The following is a 20,000-nucleotide window of genomic DNA, read 5'->3' on the forward strand; positions in this document are numbered from 1 at the left end:
CACCTGCAGTGAATCTCGGTTGCTCAGCCCTCTAACCTCCTCAGCAGTTTTGATTTTGTTTAAGGTTAAGTTAGCCATAATCGTGCTTCTGGCAACGATATAGGAGAGGCCATCACCGGGACGTGGTTAAAGTTTCATATGCCGCGGCTCATACAACATTTTACTGAGACGACCGAAAAATAGATCTATTTTCGATGGCCTTGATTACACGCTGTAGTGACTGTACAGAAAACTCGATTGCGCCGAAGAAGCTTCGACGCATTTTTTTACTTTTTTTTTTAAATCCGATGCAGTTCAGTATTAGTAAATGACTTTCATTTTATTATCTACTATTTTTTTTTTTTTTTTTTTGGAAATGACAATTATATATCCATAAAGAATTTCATTTTCACATCCCCACAGGGACTAGTGCCGTCACTACACCTCACGCGGTGCACTGTAGGCAATACTCGAGGGCGTTTGCAACGTGTCTATGGTCACAAACTGCACCCACTCTTTAACCTTTTGTTCTACCTCCTCCATTCTGCTTTTTGTTCTTCGATCTTGCTGTCCAACTCCTTTACCCAAGACTTATTGTACTTCATCTCATTCATTTTTGAATCTGTATCTTGGTGTGTAAGCTCTCTCTGACTGTGTACTGAATCTCATTCATTTTGTGAATCTCTGTATCTTGGTGTGTAAGCTCTCTCTGACTGTGCACTGAATCTCAGTCATTTTCTGAATCTCTTTATCCTGCAGTATAAGTTCTCTGTGTATTGAATCATTCATTTTCTGAATCTCTTTAACTTGCTTTGTAAGCTCTCTAACTGTGTACCTAATGTCATGTATTTTCTGAAGCTCTTTATCTTGCTGTGTAAGCTCTCTCTAGCTGTGTACTGAATCTCAGTCATTTTCTGAATCTCTTCATCTTGCAGTAGAAGCTCTCTAACTGAATGGCTCCAAGCATCCCATTGCCTTGCTCTTCAGCCTGAATTTCGTAAATCAATCAGTCATTCTCTCCATACGTAAAACAGAACCCAATCCCTTAATAAACACAGCAGCCAGGTGTAGGAGAACACCCATATGGTAATTCCCTCCCGTTGTCAGAGCAACGAAGTCTGAGGATAGTATTCTAGAGCAGAATTCGTATTTGGGCTGTGGCAATTAGCACCGAGCTAATGGAAACGTCACACACGGTCATTTAGGGTCCAGGTCACCAGATGCAATCAATGAAGGTGGCATTTAGTGTGTGTGTGTAGGGGGCCGCTGTGGATGGGACATCAAACGATTTGGTAATTTGCCCCCGTAGTGGCATGGGTGATAGCTGGTTGTTCCGTATTAGCGGGGTAGTCCCGTCAGTGGAACACATGAGTTGCACTGCAGGTAATACTTACGATTCTTCGCAGCGTTCCTTCCTAATGCCCCTAGCTGCTGCAACCCCTTGCGTTCCTCTTTACTGTACCTCCTTTTATATTCTCTTTCTTCCATCTTGCTTTCCAATAATTACTTCCTACTGCAACTGCTTTGATGTTTTCCTTACACCTTTCAGACCTTTTTACTCTCAATTTCCGTTTCAGCGCTGAATGACCTCATAAATTCCAGTGCTTGGCTCTGTATTCTATATCGGTTTCCTTATTATGGCTTTTTCAGGTAGTACAACTACTTCCATTCATGTTATTGATTTTCTTACTAAAAAGAGTGATACTTATGCCAATATAATATGAAGAATTGGGATGCTATCATGTCCGCCACTTATTCACTATTCTTGACATAATAATAATAATAATAATAATAATAATAATAATAATAATAATAATAATAATAATAATAATAATAATAATAATAATAATAAAAATAATAATCACTAGCGGATCCAGGGTGGAGGGACACCTGGGCACGTGCCCCCCCCCATGAAAAATAATGACAAAATGATGGCATTGAAGATTTAGATAATAATATGATTGAGAAATATAAAAATGGGGAAAAAATGAAAAATTTATTATAGAAATAATAAAATTTTGAGAAAAAATAATAATAACAATTATATATGTATATAAATACATATACATACGCTGCATGAGCCGTGGCCCATAAAACATTAACCACGGCCTGGTGGTGGCCTGTCTTATATCTATGCCAGACGCACGATTATGGCTAACTATAGCCTTAAATAAAATAAAAACTGCTGAGTCTAGAGGGCTGTAATTTGGTATATTTGATGATTGGAGGTAAATGATCAACATACCAATTTGCAGCCCTCTAGCCTCAGTAGTTTTTAAGATCTGAGGGCGGACAGAAAAAAGTTCGGACAGACAAAGCCGGCGCAATAGTTACAGTAGCTTTCTTTTTAGAAAACTAAAAAAAAAAAAACAGTCTCTTACCAAATTCATAAAGCATTATTGATTAAATTGTCCGGGTCATGCATGACCTCTATTCTAAATATGGCAGTCAGCGTACCTGATAATTAGTCGACAGGAGCGCGGTGGAACTGTGATTTATTCCACATTCTTCGCAATTAAATTCCTCTGTGTGGAAATGCAAGACACCTGGACGTCACGAGGCAGCAGGGAATTCAAACTCTTTTTGTCTCCCATCATTTTCCCTTATTTTGTCTTGTTGCCTAACTTCGAATACCTTTAAATAGAACAGTTATTGGCGTATTCGCATCTGCTTATTTCCTCTCACTTAGCCCCCGCCCCCCGGCGTCAATAACCTTAGATGCTGTGACGCCAGTTTTAGCGTAACTATAAATCAGTCATTTTAACTTAGTCCTGGGCAACTCCCACCATAGTTTTAGTTTTCTGTAAAAGAAAACTATTGTGCCGGCTTTGTCTGTCCGTCCGCTCTTTATTCTGTCCGCACTTTTTCTGTCCTCCCCGAGATCTTAAAAACTACTAAGGCTAGAGGGCTGCAAATTGGTATGTTGATCATCCACCCTCCAGTCATCAAACATACCAAATTGCAGCCCTCTAGCCTCCTCAGTCGTTTTTATTTTATTTAAGGATAAGGTTACCCATAATCTTGCTTCGGGCAACGATATAGGACAGGCCACCACGGAGCCATGGTGAAAGTTTCATGGGCGGCAGCTCATACAGCATTATACCGAGACCACCGGAAGATAGAAGAAACTTCGGCGCATTTTTTACTTTTCTTTTTACATTTCATATTTCACTGCATGAATCATTCATGAGTGTTATATTTCCTTTACGTCATTCCAGAGGAGAATCAATGACCCTTGGCGTGCATTACTATTAATGAGTCTGTCATTTCTGGCGCCGTACTCTGGCGCCTCAAATTGTGAGTAAATTTACTTTTCTTCGTCTTGAAGCCAAGTCCCGGAATTTTCTGTATTTGGTAGTTTGCTCTTAGTCCATTATTGCCTAATTTATTGTAGGTGGTTAGGTCATAATTAACGCCGGAATATCCATCAAGTTTCATGCACAGTGAGAGAGAGATAGAGAGAGAGAGAGAGAGTGAGTTACTGTGACCACCATGATATTCCTTGTTTACCTTTTCAGGAGAGAGAGAGAGAGAGAGAGAGAGAGAGAGAGAGAGAGAGAGAGAGAGAGAGAGAGAGAGAGAGAGATTGAGATTTTCTACAGAGCAGTTTTATAAGACAAATATCAGATGTTTTTAAAGCCCGTATTTTCTGCTTGGTATATTTTTAGTTATTGAGTACAGTTATTTATGGATACTTATGTCGTTATTGGATATAGACACAGATATAGATATAGACATAAACAGACATATATATGTAACATATATATAAATATATATGTATTTAATATTATATATATGTATGTATGTATGTATATAATATATATATATATATAGACACAGATATAGATATAGAAATAAATATATATATGTATATATAGACACAGTATATATATGTATATATATATATATATATATATAAATATATATATAGATTTAATATAAAATAATATATATATATATATATATATATATATATATATATATATATATATATGATATATACGTATTCAAATTAAACTGGAGTCTTGTTGTGAATATTCAGTTCAGAAATGCTCTCGTGTTCATTCAGTGAATATTCAGTTCAGAAATGTCATTCTTGTTCATTCAGTGAATATTCGCTTCAGAAATGTTATCGTGTTTATTCAGTGAATATTCAGTTCAGAAACGTTTTCGCGTATATTGAAACGTTTTCGTGTTTATTCAGTGAATATTCGGTTCAGAAATATTTTCGTGTTCATTCAGTTGAATATTCAGTTCAGGAACGTTTTCGTGTTCAGTGAATATTCAGTTCAGAAACGTTTTCGTGTTTATTCAGTGAATATTCAGTTCAGAAACGTTTTCGTGCTCATTCAGTGAATATTCGGTTCAGAAACGTTTTCGTGCTCATTCAGTGAATATTCGGTTCAGAAATGTTGTCGTGTTCATTCAGTGAATATTCAGTTTAGAAATGTTTTCGTGTTTATTCAGTGAATATTCAGTTCAGAAACGTTTTCGTATTCATTCAGTGAATATTCAGTTCAGAAACGTTTTCGTGTTTGTTCAGTGAATATTCAGTTCAGAAATGTTTTCGTGTTTGTTCAGTGAATATTCAGTTCAGAAACGTTTTCGTGTTTATTCAGTGAATATTCAGTCCAGAAAGACAAAGATAAAAGAAGCGGAACACCAGAATGTTCAAAGGATGTCAGAATCTAAAATTCAAATCACTTATTAATACGCGAAGTCTCGATAAAAGAAATTTATTGGTATTAATGCAAACTCATTTCCCTCCACAAAATTAAACTTATTCATGCTAGGTTTCTCCTCTGATATTTACTCTGTGCTACGTTCTCATTTGTAGTTAACTTTTACGGTTGCAGTTTCCGTGTTTGGCTGTGTTGCGCGGTCAATATTTTAAGCAGCAACAAGGGCGCCACAGCATGTAAACAGCTTCCAGCACAAGTAAATATTAGTGGTCTTGTTTATGCTGACTCACAGAGTCAAGATTTGTAGATAATAGTTCGCGAGTGGTACATTGCTTGTGATCTATTTAAAGTTTGTTGGCCCCAGGTCTTATTTGGTGTTTTCTGAGTTGCAAAAGTAATTTTAAGTTACAGAGGAGAGAGAGAGAGAGAGAGAGAGAGAGAGAGAGAGAGAGAGAGAGAGAGAGAGAGAGAGAGAGAGAGAGAGAAAGCTAAAACATTTCATTGCAAGTTTAGTCAAGATTCAGTGAAACTAATAAGAGAGAGAGAGAGAGAGCTAGAACATTTCATTACAAATTAAGCCAAGATTCAGTGAAACTGATAAAAGAGAGAGAGAGAATACTGAAACATTTAAGAGTTAAATCATGATTCAATGAAACTTATAAAAGAGAGAGAGAGAGAGAGAGAGAGAGAAATCATACACAATCTATGTAACTTTACATGACAGTTGTATAATACGTTATCTAGAAATTATGGAATGACCATTTCTGACAATCTTATTAGTTACACAACAAAGCCCCGTATAAGATTTTAAGTAATACTTTACAATACATTCGCATATGAAACCCGAAGAAGTATTCATATTTGCAAATTGCATCTCTGGCTTTGAGTAAGCTCTGGTCCTTCTTAATAGGCCCGTAGTGACGTGTCCTTCCCTAAAAAGAAACAAGTAAAAAATGAGCCAAAGTTTCTTCTGGTCAGTCGAGTTTTCTGTACAGCCGCTACAGCTTATAATCAAGGCCATCGAAAATAGATCTATCTTTCGGTGGTCTCGGTATAATGCTGTATGACCGAGGCCCATGAAACTTTAACCACGGCCCGGTTGTGGATCGTTACCAGACGCACGATTATGGCTAACTTTAACCTCAAATAGAATAGAAACTACTGAGGAGGCTAGAGGGCTGCAATTTGGTATGTTTGATGACTGAAGGATGGATGACCAACGTACCAATTTGCAGCCCTCTAGCCTCAGTAGTTTTCAAGATCTGAGGGCGGACAGAAAAAAAGTGCGGTCGGACAGACAAAGCCGGCACAAAAGTTTTCTCTTACAGAAAACTAAAAAGGAAAAAAAACCCGACGATACTTAAAAGAGCACATAATGAAAGGGCAGATCAAAGTGCATACCCTCTACCAAATGGGCCGGGAAAATTGGCTGGGTAATGACGCTTATGCCGTAAGCAGTATAATTTGGTCCGATTAGGCACACGCATGGCATAGCTGCCCGGGTTACCCCCCAAATAAAGGATTTCGTGTTCTTCAGGTGATAAGTTACGATGAAAAATTGGCACCGACTTCCTGTTGTTACTCGACGAGCCAACTTTGCTCATGAATTATGAATATTGAACGCCTCCCTCGAGCACAGTTGCTTGTTGTCAGTGTTTTGTTTTTGCTTGGAGCAAAGTGGAATATATATATATATATATATATATATATATATATATATATATATATATATATATATATATATATATATATATTCCTACACACACACACACACACATATATTCCTACACACACATATATGTATAATATATATATATATATATATATATATATATATATATATATATATATATATGTGTGTGTGTGTGTGTGTGTGTGTGTGTGTGTTTTGTTATTAATATCACCATGATTGTACTGAAAACAATTAGATTATGTCAAATCTTTTACTTGACTTAAATTATATATATATATATATATATATATATATATATATATATATACATATACATACATACTGTATATATGTATATATATATATATATATATATATATATATATACAGTACATATATATTTTATTGCTCTCTCTCTCTCTCTCTCTCTCTCTCTCTCTCTCTCTCTCTCTCTCTCTCTCTCTCTCTCTCTCATATAAATATTACAGCCCAGGATTGGGACTGTAATTTTGGTGAAAAAAAAATGAGTTAGCACGATGCAATAAATTTTCATACATTGATCCATGTACTACTACTTTTTTTATAAGAATTCCAAAGGAGTCTAAAAGTTTTGAAGTAAATCTCTGCTTAGATTATCTATCGTACTGGAAGTTTGACAATATATCGGAGAGTTGACAACAGGTAAGCAAGCGCTGATCCACTTCTTGCAATTGACCGTTTCAAAGGGAATATTTGGAATGATGGAATAACTTTTAAGAATTCTTATTTAGGAAAAATTTTGAAGTCAATAGATAAGCTTTGTTATATGGGTTTTGATATACATGAATGGCAGTTTCATTTTGGGGTAGTTTTTGGTCATAATTTCTTCAGATTGTTGAAGTGAAACGATGGAAATGGAATTATACTCTCTCTCTCTCTCTCTCTCTCTCTCTCTCCTGTATATATATATATATATATATATATATATATATATATATATATATGTACACAAGCACACAAATACATTATATATACAGTACATATATATATATATATATATATATATATATATATATAGAGAGAGAGAGAGAGAGAGAGAGAGAGAGAGAGAGAGAGAGAGAGAGAGAGAGAGAGAGAGAAATTTCAAACAGAATAAATGCATGAATCCTACTTAAACCAAGACAGCAGATCATTTATTCATATCTAACGACGACAATTGTCTCCCAGGTAAAATCATGTTTCTACATTAAGAGGCAGACAATGAACTCTAATCACAGGCTGTGCCTGAAAATTTTTATACTACCCTACTTACAAACGGTATTACCCTACTTACGAACTACTGCTGTATATTACCCAGCATTCTCGCAAATGAAAGTGGAAAATAAGGGGCATTTTAATTGGCCCAATACAATTTGGGTACGATTTACAGAACCCGTACTGAAACGGTTTACAGAACCTGTACTGAACTGGTTTACAGAACCTGTACTGAACTGGTTTACAGAACCTGTGCTGAACCAGTTTACAGAACCTGTACTCAACCAGTTTATAGAACCTGTACAGTACCAGTTTACAGAGCCTGTACTGAACCAGTTTACAGAACCTTTACAGCACCAGTTTACAGAACCTGTACCGTACCAGTTTACAGAACCCTTACTAAACCAGTTTACAGAACGTGTACTGAACTGGGCTACCAGTTTACGGAACCTGTACTGAACCACTTTACAGAACCTGTACAGTACTGGTTTGCAGAACCTGTACTGAACCAGAGTACCAGTTTACAGAACCTGTACTGAACCGGGATACCAGTTTAAAGAACCTGAACTGAACCAGTTTACAAAACCTGTACAGTACCGGTTTACAGAACTCGGTACTGAACCTTCTGTTACCTCTTACTCAGAGACATACGCCGCTGAGGGAGTTGTTTGGCAAGATAACTAAAATAAATCATAGTCCCAGGGGCCATTAATTGGACTAATTAACCAGAAATTGCTTGTTTTAACGAGGGTTGCTGCGTATGAACTGAAATTCCTGCGGTTAAAGACACGCAGGAGTCCGCGGAACGAATTTGTGCAAAAAAAAGATGAATCCTTGGTGATGAAAAATTCAATCTTACTTCAGTTCTGCGTGACCTTTTCTTTAAATTTATGTGAAACTTTGTTTTATTGAAATATTTGGTTATTGTGTATTAGGGAAAATTATGTGTATATATATACATACATACACACATATACTTGCCACGTGTCATAGGCATTGGGACCCGTCCCCCCACTGGCTGTCAGCCTAAGAAACAGGAGATCAGCGCCTGCCCTATGAACCTACAGAGGCCAGGAGGACTTTAACTTTTAACTTACATATATATATATATATATATATATATATATATATATATATATATATATATGTATATATATGTATATTATTATATAAATGCATATATATACATACATGCACACATACATACACATACGTGCTCAAACACCTTTTATACTGCATGTGACTTCAATAACATCATAAAGCCATGTAACGATCAGTGCGTGTCTATAAGTACCATAAATTATGGTGCTCGTGTCCTGAGGTCCTCACTTATGAAAATTAGGGACTAATTAGGAAAATGCTACCATCTGGTACCTTAATTTAACCAAGTTTTTTTTCTATTTTCGTGTGTGTGTAAGACATCTTCCTTATACAAGACCCTTACTTACTGTAAGTACTTTTAAGTTTAAGGGGAATATTGTGGGGATTCAGTGTACTTCGGCCAACTGCCTCTGGAGTTATTCACAAAAATTGCCATGACTTAGTTTAATGTATCTTTCATTTGAGCGTGGCATATAGGTTTCAGTTTAATAGTTCGATTGTCTTCGATGATGTATATATATATATATATATATATATATATATATATATATATATATATATATATATATATATATATATATATATATATATATATATATATATATATATATATATATATATGCACATATTATATATGCATGTATGAATTTATGTATGTATATCAAGTAACCATAAGAATGATCAAGGTTTTAATATCATTCTTAATAACTGAAAAATATTAATTTTATATTTTCAGTATGAATGAACGTATCTCTCTCTCTCTCTCTCTCTCTCTCTCTCTCTCTCTCTCTCTCTCTCTCTCTCTCTTATTCTTTATCTGAGTCTCCTTCAGTTTTTTTTTTTTTTTTGTAACACCAGAAATCTAGTGCATCATCATCTTTTCTCGAGCCAATGCCCCCCCACCCACAGGGCATTTCCGATAGTGCATTATCCTTTGCCATTCAGTGTTCTGGAGGGAAGTCCTTTGTAGGATTCTTTTATGCCGTGATGTGAAGAAGCCTTCCCGGAAATAACAGCGTGGATATGATCCAGTGCAAATACCCGATGGTATTGGGTTTAAGGAAGAGTTGGCCTTCGCTGTGTCTGTAGACAGTACAGTAGTCTCTCTCTCTCTCTCTCTCTCTCTCTCTCTCTCTCTCTCTCTCTCTCTCTCTCTCTCTCTCTCTCTCTCACACATACACGTCGAGATTCAAATATCTTTTGAATGCATGTTAAGCTAAGCAGTGAATTCGTTGACACTTCTGTAGCCGTTGGCACTGTTATCAAATGGTATGTATATATGTATATATATATATATATATATATATATATATATATATATATATATATATATATATATATATATAGTATATATATATATATATATATATATATATATATATACGTATGTAAAAAGTTTCTCTCTCTCTCTCTCTCTCTTGACCTCACCTTCATGGAACCCCTTTTAAATTCTTGATTCTTTTCATAGTTTTACCTTTGCCTTCCCTGTATCCTGTGTTATTCAGAGGTCCTGAATGCACTGGTGTCCGGCTATCACTTTCAAATTCTCTCTCTCTCTCTCTCTCTCTCTCTCTCTCTCTCTCTCTCTCTCTCTCTCTCTCTCTCTCTCTCTCTCTCTCTCTTCAGCTCGAAGCGAAAGGAATATGTTTTCTCATAATTGATTTTATCTTCTTTCAATTGGTGTCTGTAACATCCCACATCACTGGAAGAATGGAATATGGTTTTCTGTAACAGAAAACTATTGTGTCGTCTTTGTCTGTCCGTCCGCACTTTTTCTGTCCGCCCTCAGACCTTAAAAACTACTGAGGCTAGAGGGCTGCAAATTTGTATGTTGTTCATGTCCCCCTCTAATCATCAAAAATACCGAATTGCAGCCCTCTAGCCTCAGTAGTTTTTATTTTATTTAAGGTTAAAGTTGGCCATAATCGTGCTGCTGGCAACGCAACAACACAGGCCACCAGGGCCGGATGAGAGTTTTCATAGGCCGCGGCTCATGCAGCATTATACCAATACCACCGAAAGGTAGTTCTGTTTTCGGTGGCCTTGATTATACGCTGTACAGAAAACTCGATTGCGCCGAAGAAACTTCGGCGCATTTTTTACTTGTTTATTCAAGGTGAACCATTTAATATGATGCAAATTTGTAAATTTTGGGATGAAATATGAATATTTGTTCGTAATATTTACGTGCAAGACGAATATTTGTTGGTAATATTTACTTGCAATATTTATGAATATTTGTTTCGTAATATTTGCGTGCAATATTTATGAATATTTGTTCGTAATATTTACGTGGAATATTTACGAATATTTGTTCGTAATATTTACGTGTAATATCTATTAATATTTGTTAGTAGTATTTACGTGCATTATTTGTAAATGTTTATTCGTAATATTTATGAATATTTGTAGGTAAAATTTACGTGCGAGATGAATATTTGTTGGTAATATTTACATGCAAGATTTACGAATATTTGTTCGTAATATTTACGTGCAATATCTATGAATATTTGTTAGAAATATTTACGTGAAATATTTATATTTGTCAGTAATATTTACGTGAAATATTTATATTTGTTAGTAATATTTACGAGCAATATTTATGAATATTTGCTGGCAGTATTTACGTGCAACATTTATGAATATTTTTAGTAATATTTACGTGCAAAATTTATGAATATTTGTTCGTAATATTTATTAATATTTGTTGGTAGTATTTACGTGCAAAGATTCTCGTTGCGTTTTGTACAATTTCATTTCTCCTCTGCACGAGTGATTTCTTCAGGGGACAAACTGACTCAAATACCCCTTAGGAAATCTAAAGTAATAAAATTCCCTAATTCACCAGTCACAAGGCGCGAATACCCTCGGGGCATCTTGAGAAACCAGACGTCTTTTTATACCCAGAAATGAGACTGTTCCCTGGTGTGTCTTGATTCTTCGTTCGTGGTTCTTTTCAGAAATAAGTTTTTTTTTTTTTTTTTTTTTTTTTGAGATTTAGAATTTTTCTTTCACCATTCACTGAAATTTCTTCTTTCATCAGAGTTTGTCAGGGCGTCACTAACATCTGTCTTAAAATATATACATATATGTTTGTGTGTGTGTGTATGTTTGTGTGTGTGTGTATGTTTATATATATATATATATATATATATATATATATATATATATATATATATATATATATATATATATATATATATATATATATATATATATATATATATATATATATTTAAATATATATATATATATATATATATATATATATATATATATATATTTCATATATATATACATATTTATACTTATATAATATATAATATTTGTGTGTGTAAGTGTGTGTGTGTGTATGTATGTTGTAAGTATGTATGTAAAACATCTAGAGGTCTCAACTAATCAGACTATTTTCTTCTCATTCCAGGGACCAAGGCTTCGTCACTCGGCCTGGGACAGGAAAGTAAGTCTCCTGAAAGTTCTTAATTTTGATGTTGCACGAATTATTTTGAGATTAATTCTGATTCAAACACCAACAACAGCAGCAATAATAATAATAATAATAATAATAATAATAATAATACAGTGTTATTATTATTATTATTATTATTATTATTATTATTATTATTATTTGACAATAATAATAATACTAACAATAGTAATAATAATAAGAATAATGATAATGATAATAAGAACACTGTATTATTATTATTATTATTATTATTATTATTATTATTATTATTATTATTATATTATTTATATTTTTTTGCAGAAAAAAATAACATGCTTATATAAAAATATATTTTGCTCTAAATATTCATAGGCATCTCGCACCCCAAGGAACCGGCTTTGCAACCCCTAGGGGGGCGAGCACCCCTGGTTAAGAACTATTGCATTGAGCAGTGTAACAGAGAGAGAGAGAGAGAGAGAGAGAGAGAGAGAGAGAGAGAAAGAGAGAGAGAATACCTTCTATGAATGGTTTCATCCTGTTGGGTTTAGGATTGCTTAGTCGATCTCTCTCTCTCTCTCTCTCTCTCTCTCTCTCTCTCTCTCTCTCTCTCTCTCTCTCTCTCTCTCTCTCTCTCTCTCAGTGGGTCCTGCCTAGAAGCTAAGGTGCACTTGCCACAGACATAAACAGTATTGTTAGATGGTGTTTTAAACATTTTACCTTTGGAGAACAAATCAAAGGAGTCTATTGACGACAAATACAATAAGCAGAGGGCAAAACGAGGTATTTAGATTTTTCCAAAGTATTTTTATATATTTCCCTCTTATTCACGCATAATTAACATGAGGTTGAATGGCCCGAGGAAAACAAGAGAAAATTCGACGCAGTTTTATTATATATTATTCATCTAGAGATTGTGAAAGCAAAAGAAGTCAGTTCCCAGTGAATAATGATACAGAAAAGAGGGCGCTTTTTTAAACGAGTTTTAGTTTTCTGTAAAAGAAAACTATTGTGCCGGCTTTGTCTGTCCGACCGCACTTTATTCTGTCCGCACTTTTTCTGTCCGCCCTCAGATCTTAAAAACTACGGAGGCTACAGGGCTGCAAATCGGTATGTTGATCATCCACCCTCCAATCATCAAACATACCAAATTGCAGCCCTCTAGCCTCCTCAGTAGTTTTTATTTTATTTAAGGATAAGGGTAGCCATAATCGTGCTTCCGGCAACGATATAGTATAGGCTACCACCGGGCCGTGGTTAAAATTTCTTAGGCCCCGCGGTTCACATAGCATTATATCGAGACCACCGAAAGATGGATCTATTTTCGGTGGCCTTGATTATACGCTGTAGCCGGTGTACAGAAAACTCGAAGGCGCCGAAGAAACTTCGGCGCATTTATTACTTGTTTATTCACTTAAACGCGTACAAAATGAACCAACCCAATGCATCTACGGGTAATAGAGTTCCGCTGTCAGAGGCTCCAATCCTCTCTGACCAGATGGGATTAGTATTAGCAGTTCCAGTCCTGACAACGCCAGTAGCATGAAGGTGAATATCACTTACCTCATCTACAGTATATTGCTGGGTTTCTATTTAGCAAAACAGCAACGGAAAACTGTTCTGGATTGCCTTTGAAATTTCAGGCAGTATGACAACTCATTCGAAGGGATTCTTTAGAAAAATAAAAGAAGAAAAAAACATTTTTGCCTTAATTTGATTTTTATATAAAAAAATGTCTGATAATGCCATATATAAGTCAGCTTCTGAGAAATTGGGGAAATCGAAAGTGGGGCCAAAATCTGTAAGATTTCTGCTGCTTCTGAAAAAAATCTGAAATTCAGAATCAGAAAAAGATCTGAAAATCAGAATCAGAAAAAGATCTGAAAATCAGAATCAGAAAAAGATCTGAAAATCAAAATCAGAAAAAGATCTGGAAATCAGAATCAGAAAAAGATCTGAAAATCAAAATCAGAAAAAGATCTGAAAATCAGAATCAGAAAAAGATCAGAAGATCAGAATCAGAAAAAGATCTGAAAAACAGAATCAGAAAAAATCTGAAAATCAGATTCAGAAAAAGATCTGGAAATCAGAATCAGAAAAAGATCTGAAAATCAGAAAAAGATCAGAAGATCAGAATCAGAAAAAGATCTGAAAATCAGAATCAGAAAAAGATCTGAAAGTCAGAATCAGAAAAAGATCTGAAAATCAAAATCAGAAAAAGATCTGAAAATCAGAATCAGAAAAAGATCAGAAGATCAGAATCAGAAAAAGATCTGAAAAACAGAATCAGAAAAATCTGAAAATCAGATTCAGAAAAAGATCTGGAAATCAGAATCAGAAAAAGATCTGAAAATCAGAAAAAGATCAGAAGATCAGAATCAGAAAAAGATCTGAAAATCAGAATCAGAAAAAGATCTGAAAGTCAGAATCAGAAAAAAGATCTGAAAATCTAAACCAGAAAAAGATCTGAAAATCAGAATCAGAAAAAGATCAGAAAATCAAAATCAGAAAAAAGATCTGAAAATCAGAATCGTGCTAAAAAATATTCTTTAGATTGCAGATTAATTTGTAAATCTGAAATCACTGGTCGTGCAGCCATGCTCGAAACAAAACACAAGATTCATGTCGTGTGACAGGAAAGGTTGTGTCAATCTCTACAAATGCCATTTATCAAGACAGCCATCTTGATGCAACACCGTAGAAAACATGCTAATAGAAATGAAGATTTGCTTGATAAAATAAATTACTTTTGGAGTTTCAACTTCACGAGAGAGAGAGAGAGAGAGAGAGAGAGAGAGAGAGAGAGAGGCGTAAGTCTATTGAAGTGGAAATAACACTTCAGGTTAATTGCCTGCCCCGTTTTTTCTGTCAGCGCGTCATAATTAAACAGAATCCTTTGTTAACTTTGCAGCAGTAGAAATTACCTAAGAGAGAAAATATGCCCCCTCCCCCAAAAAAAATATATATGTGTGTGCCTGTGTAACAGAGTACTTACTTAACATCACCTCATTCCACTTTGAAATGTAATGTATACTCAACTGTTAAACAAGAGCAAAAATATCCAGTCTAGAAAACCCTGACTTTCTCCAATCTTGCAGGTGCTCAGGGATACGACCCGGAAGCAAGCATCACAGGGTTATACACGGGACCTTATTTCGACCCTTTGGCTCCGAGGAACTTCACTGCTCATCTGGGAGACCAGGCCATCTTGCCTTGCACCGTCAGGCAGCTCGGAGACAAATCCGTGAGTGGGACACATGTTGAGAATGTTTATTTTTCTGGTGTTCTTCGTGTGAATCTTTCTTGATACACACCCTTTGTTTTCATGGGCCAAAGTCTTCATTTTCTAGATTTTAACTTGATTTGGAATGGAATTTAAACAAAGCTTTAATTTTCTTAACTTTTTTATGTGGATATTCCTTGATACATATCCTTTAATTTATGGGGCAAAGTCTTAATTTTGTTGAATTGCACTTGATATGGAATAGCACTTAACTTTTTTATGTGAACCTTCCTTGATACATACATATCCTTGATTTTATGAGCTAAAGTCTTAATTTTCTAGATTTTAACTTGATACGGAACACAATTTAACTTTTTTGTATGTGAATCTTCCTTGATACATATCCATTATTTTCTGGGCCAAAGTTTTAATTTCCTTAACTTTTTATGTGAATATTCCTTGATACATAACCTTTATTTTATGGGCCAAAGTTTTAGTTTTCTTAACTTTTTTATGTGAAATTTCCTTGATACATATCCTTTATTTTATGGGCCACAGTTTTAATTTTCTTAACTTTTTATGTGAATATTTCTTGATACATATCCTTTATTTTATGGGCCAAAGTCTTAATTTTCTAGATTTTAACTTGATATGGAATAGAACTTAACTCTTTTTGTATGTGAATATTCCTTGATACATATCCTTTATTTTATGGGCCAAAGTTTTACTTTTCTTGAATTTAACTTGATATGGAATAGAACTGGACTTTTTTATGTGAATCTTCCTTGATACAAATTTTGTATTTTTTGGGCCAAAGATTTAATTTTCTTAACTTTTTTATGTGAATATTCCTTGATACATATCCTTCATTTTATGGGCCACAGTTTTAACATGATGTTACTCACAGCTGCATTTTAACCTACCATTCCAATCACCCTCTAATACTACCTCCTGAATATCCTGATATCCTGTGAGCAGGTGTCGTGGGTGAGGATGCGAGACGCGGACATCCTGACGGTGGACAGGTACACCTTCGTAGGAGACGAGAGGTTCGAGTCCCACTACTCGGCGCCCCTGGAGACCTGGAACCTGGTCATCAAGTACGTGCAGGAGCGAGACGCCGGCCTCTACGAGTGCCAGGTGTCTACTGAGCCCAAAATGAGCCAGTTCTTCAGTCTGCGAGTTGTCAGTGAGTACCTGTCGACTCTATTTGGTGAATGAGTGTCTGAGGACTTATATTGCAGTTGGTTTGTAGAAGAATACAACTTTCTGAGTTTGGTTTAGAGGCTAGAGGCTTACGAATGGCGTTCTCAGAGGCCCAAGGTCTTTGGTTGTGACTTAAAGTCTCCCTCGAAGCTTGCTAGTATTTCAGTATGAAGACTTTTGTCATTTGAGAATTCAACTCTTTGAGTTTGATAAATGGTGTATCGGAAGCTGGAGTTTTCATTGAATTTTTAGAGGTCAAGGATTGGGAGTGATTTACAAATTCCTCACGAAGTGTTCTAGTATTTTTGATATAGAAGTGAAGAGAGAAATTTTTTTAGATTAGTGAATTGTTTGTTTGTGAACATTTGAAGATTTGGATTATTCCAGCGGTAATTAAAGTGAAAATAGCAGTGAATATTTAATTAAAAACCCAATATTTATCCGAATGTATATTTACCGTCTCAGGTCAAGTGGTTTGCTATGTAGAGTAGTGCATGTATATTTATTAGAGAAATGACTTTGCAAATGAAACTGTTCAGAATATATGAAATGAACAGTTGTTATTATTATTATTATTATTATTATTATTATTATTATTATTATTATTATTATTATTCAGAAGATGAACCTTATTCATATGGTACAAGCCCACCAAAGGGGCCACTGACTTGAAATTCAAGCTTCCAAAGAATGTGGTGTTTATTAGAAAGAACACCATATTGTATACAAATTTTGTTTATAATTTGGGAATTTGTGAATTGGAATTGGAATAACAAATTTAGGCCAAAGGCCAAGCGCTGGGACCTATGAGGCCATTCAGGGCTGAAAGGGAAATTGTAAATGTTTGAAAGGTGTAACAGGAGGAAAACATCACAGTTGCACTATGCTACAATTGTCAGCAGAGGGTGGAAACAAAGATTGAGAAAGAGAATATGAACGGAGGTACAGTACAACGAATTGAAGGGATGCAGTTAGGGTTCGAAGAGAAGTTACAAAGAACCTTAAATAATGCCCACAGTGCACCGCATGAAGTGCACTAACGGCATTAATGCCGTATGGGGAATTGAGTAACACTGGCCCAGTCTGAAAATATTGGGTTCATTGATCAAGAATTCCGTTACAGGATTGTTCCTTTTCATCTATTTCTAACAAACAATATATATATATATATATATATATATATATATATATATATATATATATGTATATATATATATATATATATATATATATATATATATATATATATATATTAAAGTAAAACATAATATATATGCATTTTCGTCAAAGAGGCCTATTTTAACTCGTACACGTGATGAAAATCATCATATATTGAAAGTCCAGGAATCGGAGTTCCCTCTTCAGCCAATAGCTTACTGTACATTCGACCCCTTACTGACCATCTCGTATATAAGAAGCCTGACTCACCACTGATGACACAGTCTACTTCCGTCTTTCAGCGTGAAAATGCTCAGTTGAGGCCGAGTAAAATTTAACCCAGAACACTGACAGAGATTTTCTCCAGAACGAAAACTCTGCGGAAAATGAACGCCATATTTCAGTTACCGTCGCCCTTACTCTGACTCTGTGGTTCTTAAGCTTTTAAAATGAATGCACCCCTTTGAAATCAGCAGTCAGTTCTCGCACCCCCTGAATTGCTGCAGTAAAAAAAAAGCTAAAATACGAAGTTGATATGATGTGTATTAATCACAAAACTCTGAATCTGTTGCAAGGTTGCCACTTCATTAGGAAATTAGGTGTAGGTTTATCTATAGGTCAGAGCACTGTTGTAGCAAAAATATAATAATAATAATAATAATAATAATAATAATAATAATAATAATAATAACAATTTTTATTATTATTATTATTATTATTATTATTATTATTAATATTATTATTATTTATTTTTATTTTTTATTATATTTTTATTTTTTGCAGAAAAAACAACATGCGTATAAAAAAAAAGTTGAACTTAATCTAAAAAAAAAAACACCACATAATTTTAACAATTTCCCCCAAAAAATGTAAGACAAAAATATCGACCATTGTTTCCCGGTTCAGTAAAGCATCCACGACCCTTTTCAGTTCCCAAAGTGGAGATTCTGCCGCCGGGAGACCGGTACGTGAAGGCCGGCAGCGAGGTACGAATTGAATGCCAAATCACGGACGTCGTCCAGCTTCCTGATTACATCTTCTGGTACCACGAGGAGAAGCGGGTCATGGACCACCTAGACCACAACCTTTTGGTAGGTGGGAGTGTGGGCCGGATGTTTTGTGTGTGAGAGAGAGAGAGAGAGAGAGAGAGAGAGAGAGAGAGAGAGAGAGAGAGAGAGAGAGAGAGAAAGAGAGAGCTTTCTTGTTTACTTTCTGAGGAGAGAGAGATGGGGGCAGTGTACACTTTAGCTTCGTTTAAATAAGAGAGAGGGGGGGAATGCAGTCTTCAGCTTCTTCGTTTACATGAGAGAGAGAGAGTGTTACTGTAACCTTAAGCTTCCTCCTTTACCTTCTCTAGAGAGAGAGAGAGAGAGTTACTGTAATCTTAAGCTTCCTCCTTTATCTTCTCTAGTGAGAGAGAGAGAGAGAGAGAGACTGTAGCCTTTAGTTTCCTCGTTTACTTTCAAATGTATACCCTTCTTGCATGTAGAGTGTAGACCGCATCTCTAGAATGCTATTTGTTCTCCAGAATACGCTTAAATGGACGCTGATAGAAAAGAGAGAGAGAGAGAGAGAGAGAGAGAGAGAGAGAGAGAGATGATAATGTAACTTTATCCTCCCTAACGCAGACTGTTTATCTTTATGAATAGTAAAATGATACCACTCCAACCCTGTATTGTTCAATAAACGCATGATAGCTGAAAGAGAGAGAGAGAGAGAGAGAGATAATGTAACTTTATATTCCACTGTACAGGCTTTTTACTGGTGGACATGAAATGTAAAATGATATCTTACTATCAGAATAAGTATGAAAAATATTTTTGTGAACACTTTTGTCGTGTAAAATGATATGTAAAACTGTACATCTACATCGTAGTGTCCTTAGATGGGTGGAAAAATAGTTTAAGTCACAGAGAGAGAGAGAGAGAGGTTGGGGGGTAACATACTGGAGCATTTCATTAAAAGTTAAATCATGATTCATCGAATGTAATTAGAGAAATAAAAGAAAACGAGAGAGAGAGAGACTAGAGAAAACTCTGCTAAAACTGAGAGAGAGAGAGACACTATTAAGAGAAAACTGCTAAAACTTTAAAGAGAGAGAGAGAGAGTTACATCAGTGTTAAAATTGTGAAACGAGAGAGAGAGAGAGAGAGAGAGAGAGAGAGAGAGAGAGAGACTATTTAGAGATAACTCTGCTAATGAAAGAGAGGGAGAGAGACTGTTTATCTTAAACTTTGAGAGAGAGAGAGAGAGAGACAACATACTAGAACGTTTCATTAAAAGTTAAATCATAATTCATCG

General features: G+C 35.2%; 1 protein-coding gene across 1 annotated transcript in view; it reads left to right on the forward strand.

Annotated features, from left to right (window-relative positions):
- LOC136855810 (uncharacterized) overlaps positions 1–20,000 on the forward strand; it is a 49,978-nt gene that overhangs the window by 26,468 nt on the left and 3,510 nt on the right. The window contains exons 2-5 of the mRNA XM_067133167.1: positions 12,092–12,127; positions 15,211–15,356; positions 16,314–16,524; positions 18,630–18,790. Coding sequence (XP_066989268.1) covers positions 12,092–12,127; positions 15,211–15,356; positions 16,314–16,524; positions 18,630–18,790 — 554 coding nt within the window. The remainder of the gene's footprint in view (positions 1–12,091; positions 12,128–15,210; positions 15,357–16,313; positions 16,525–18,629; positions 18,791–20,000) is intronic.

This window comes from Macrobrachium rosenbergii, chromosome 33 (assembly GCF_040412425.1).
Source record: "Macrobrachium rosenbergii isolate ZJJX-2024 chromosome 33, ASM4041242v1, whole genome shotgun sequence".
In the NCBI taxonomy this organism is placed as follows: Eukaryota; Metazoa; Arthropoda; class Malacostraca; order Decapoda; family Palaemonidae; genus Macrobrachium; species Macrobrachium rosenbergii.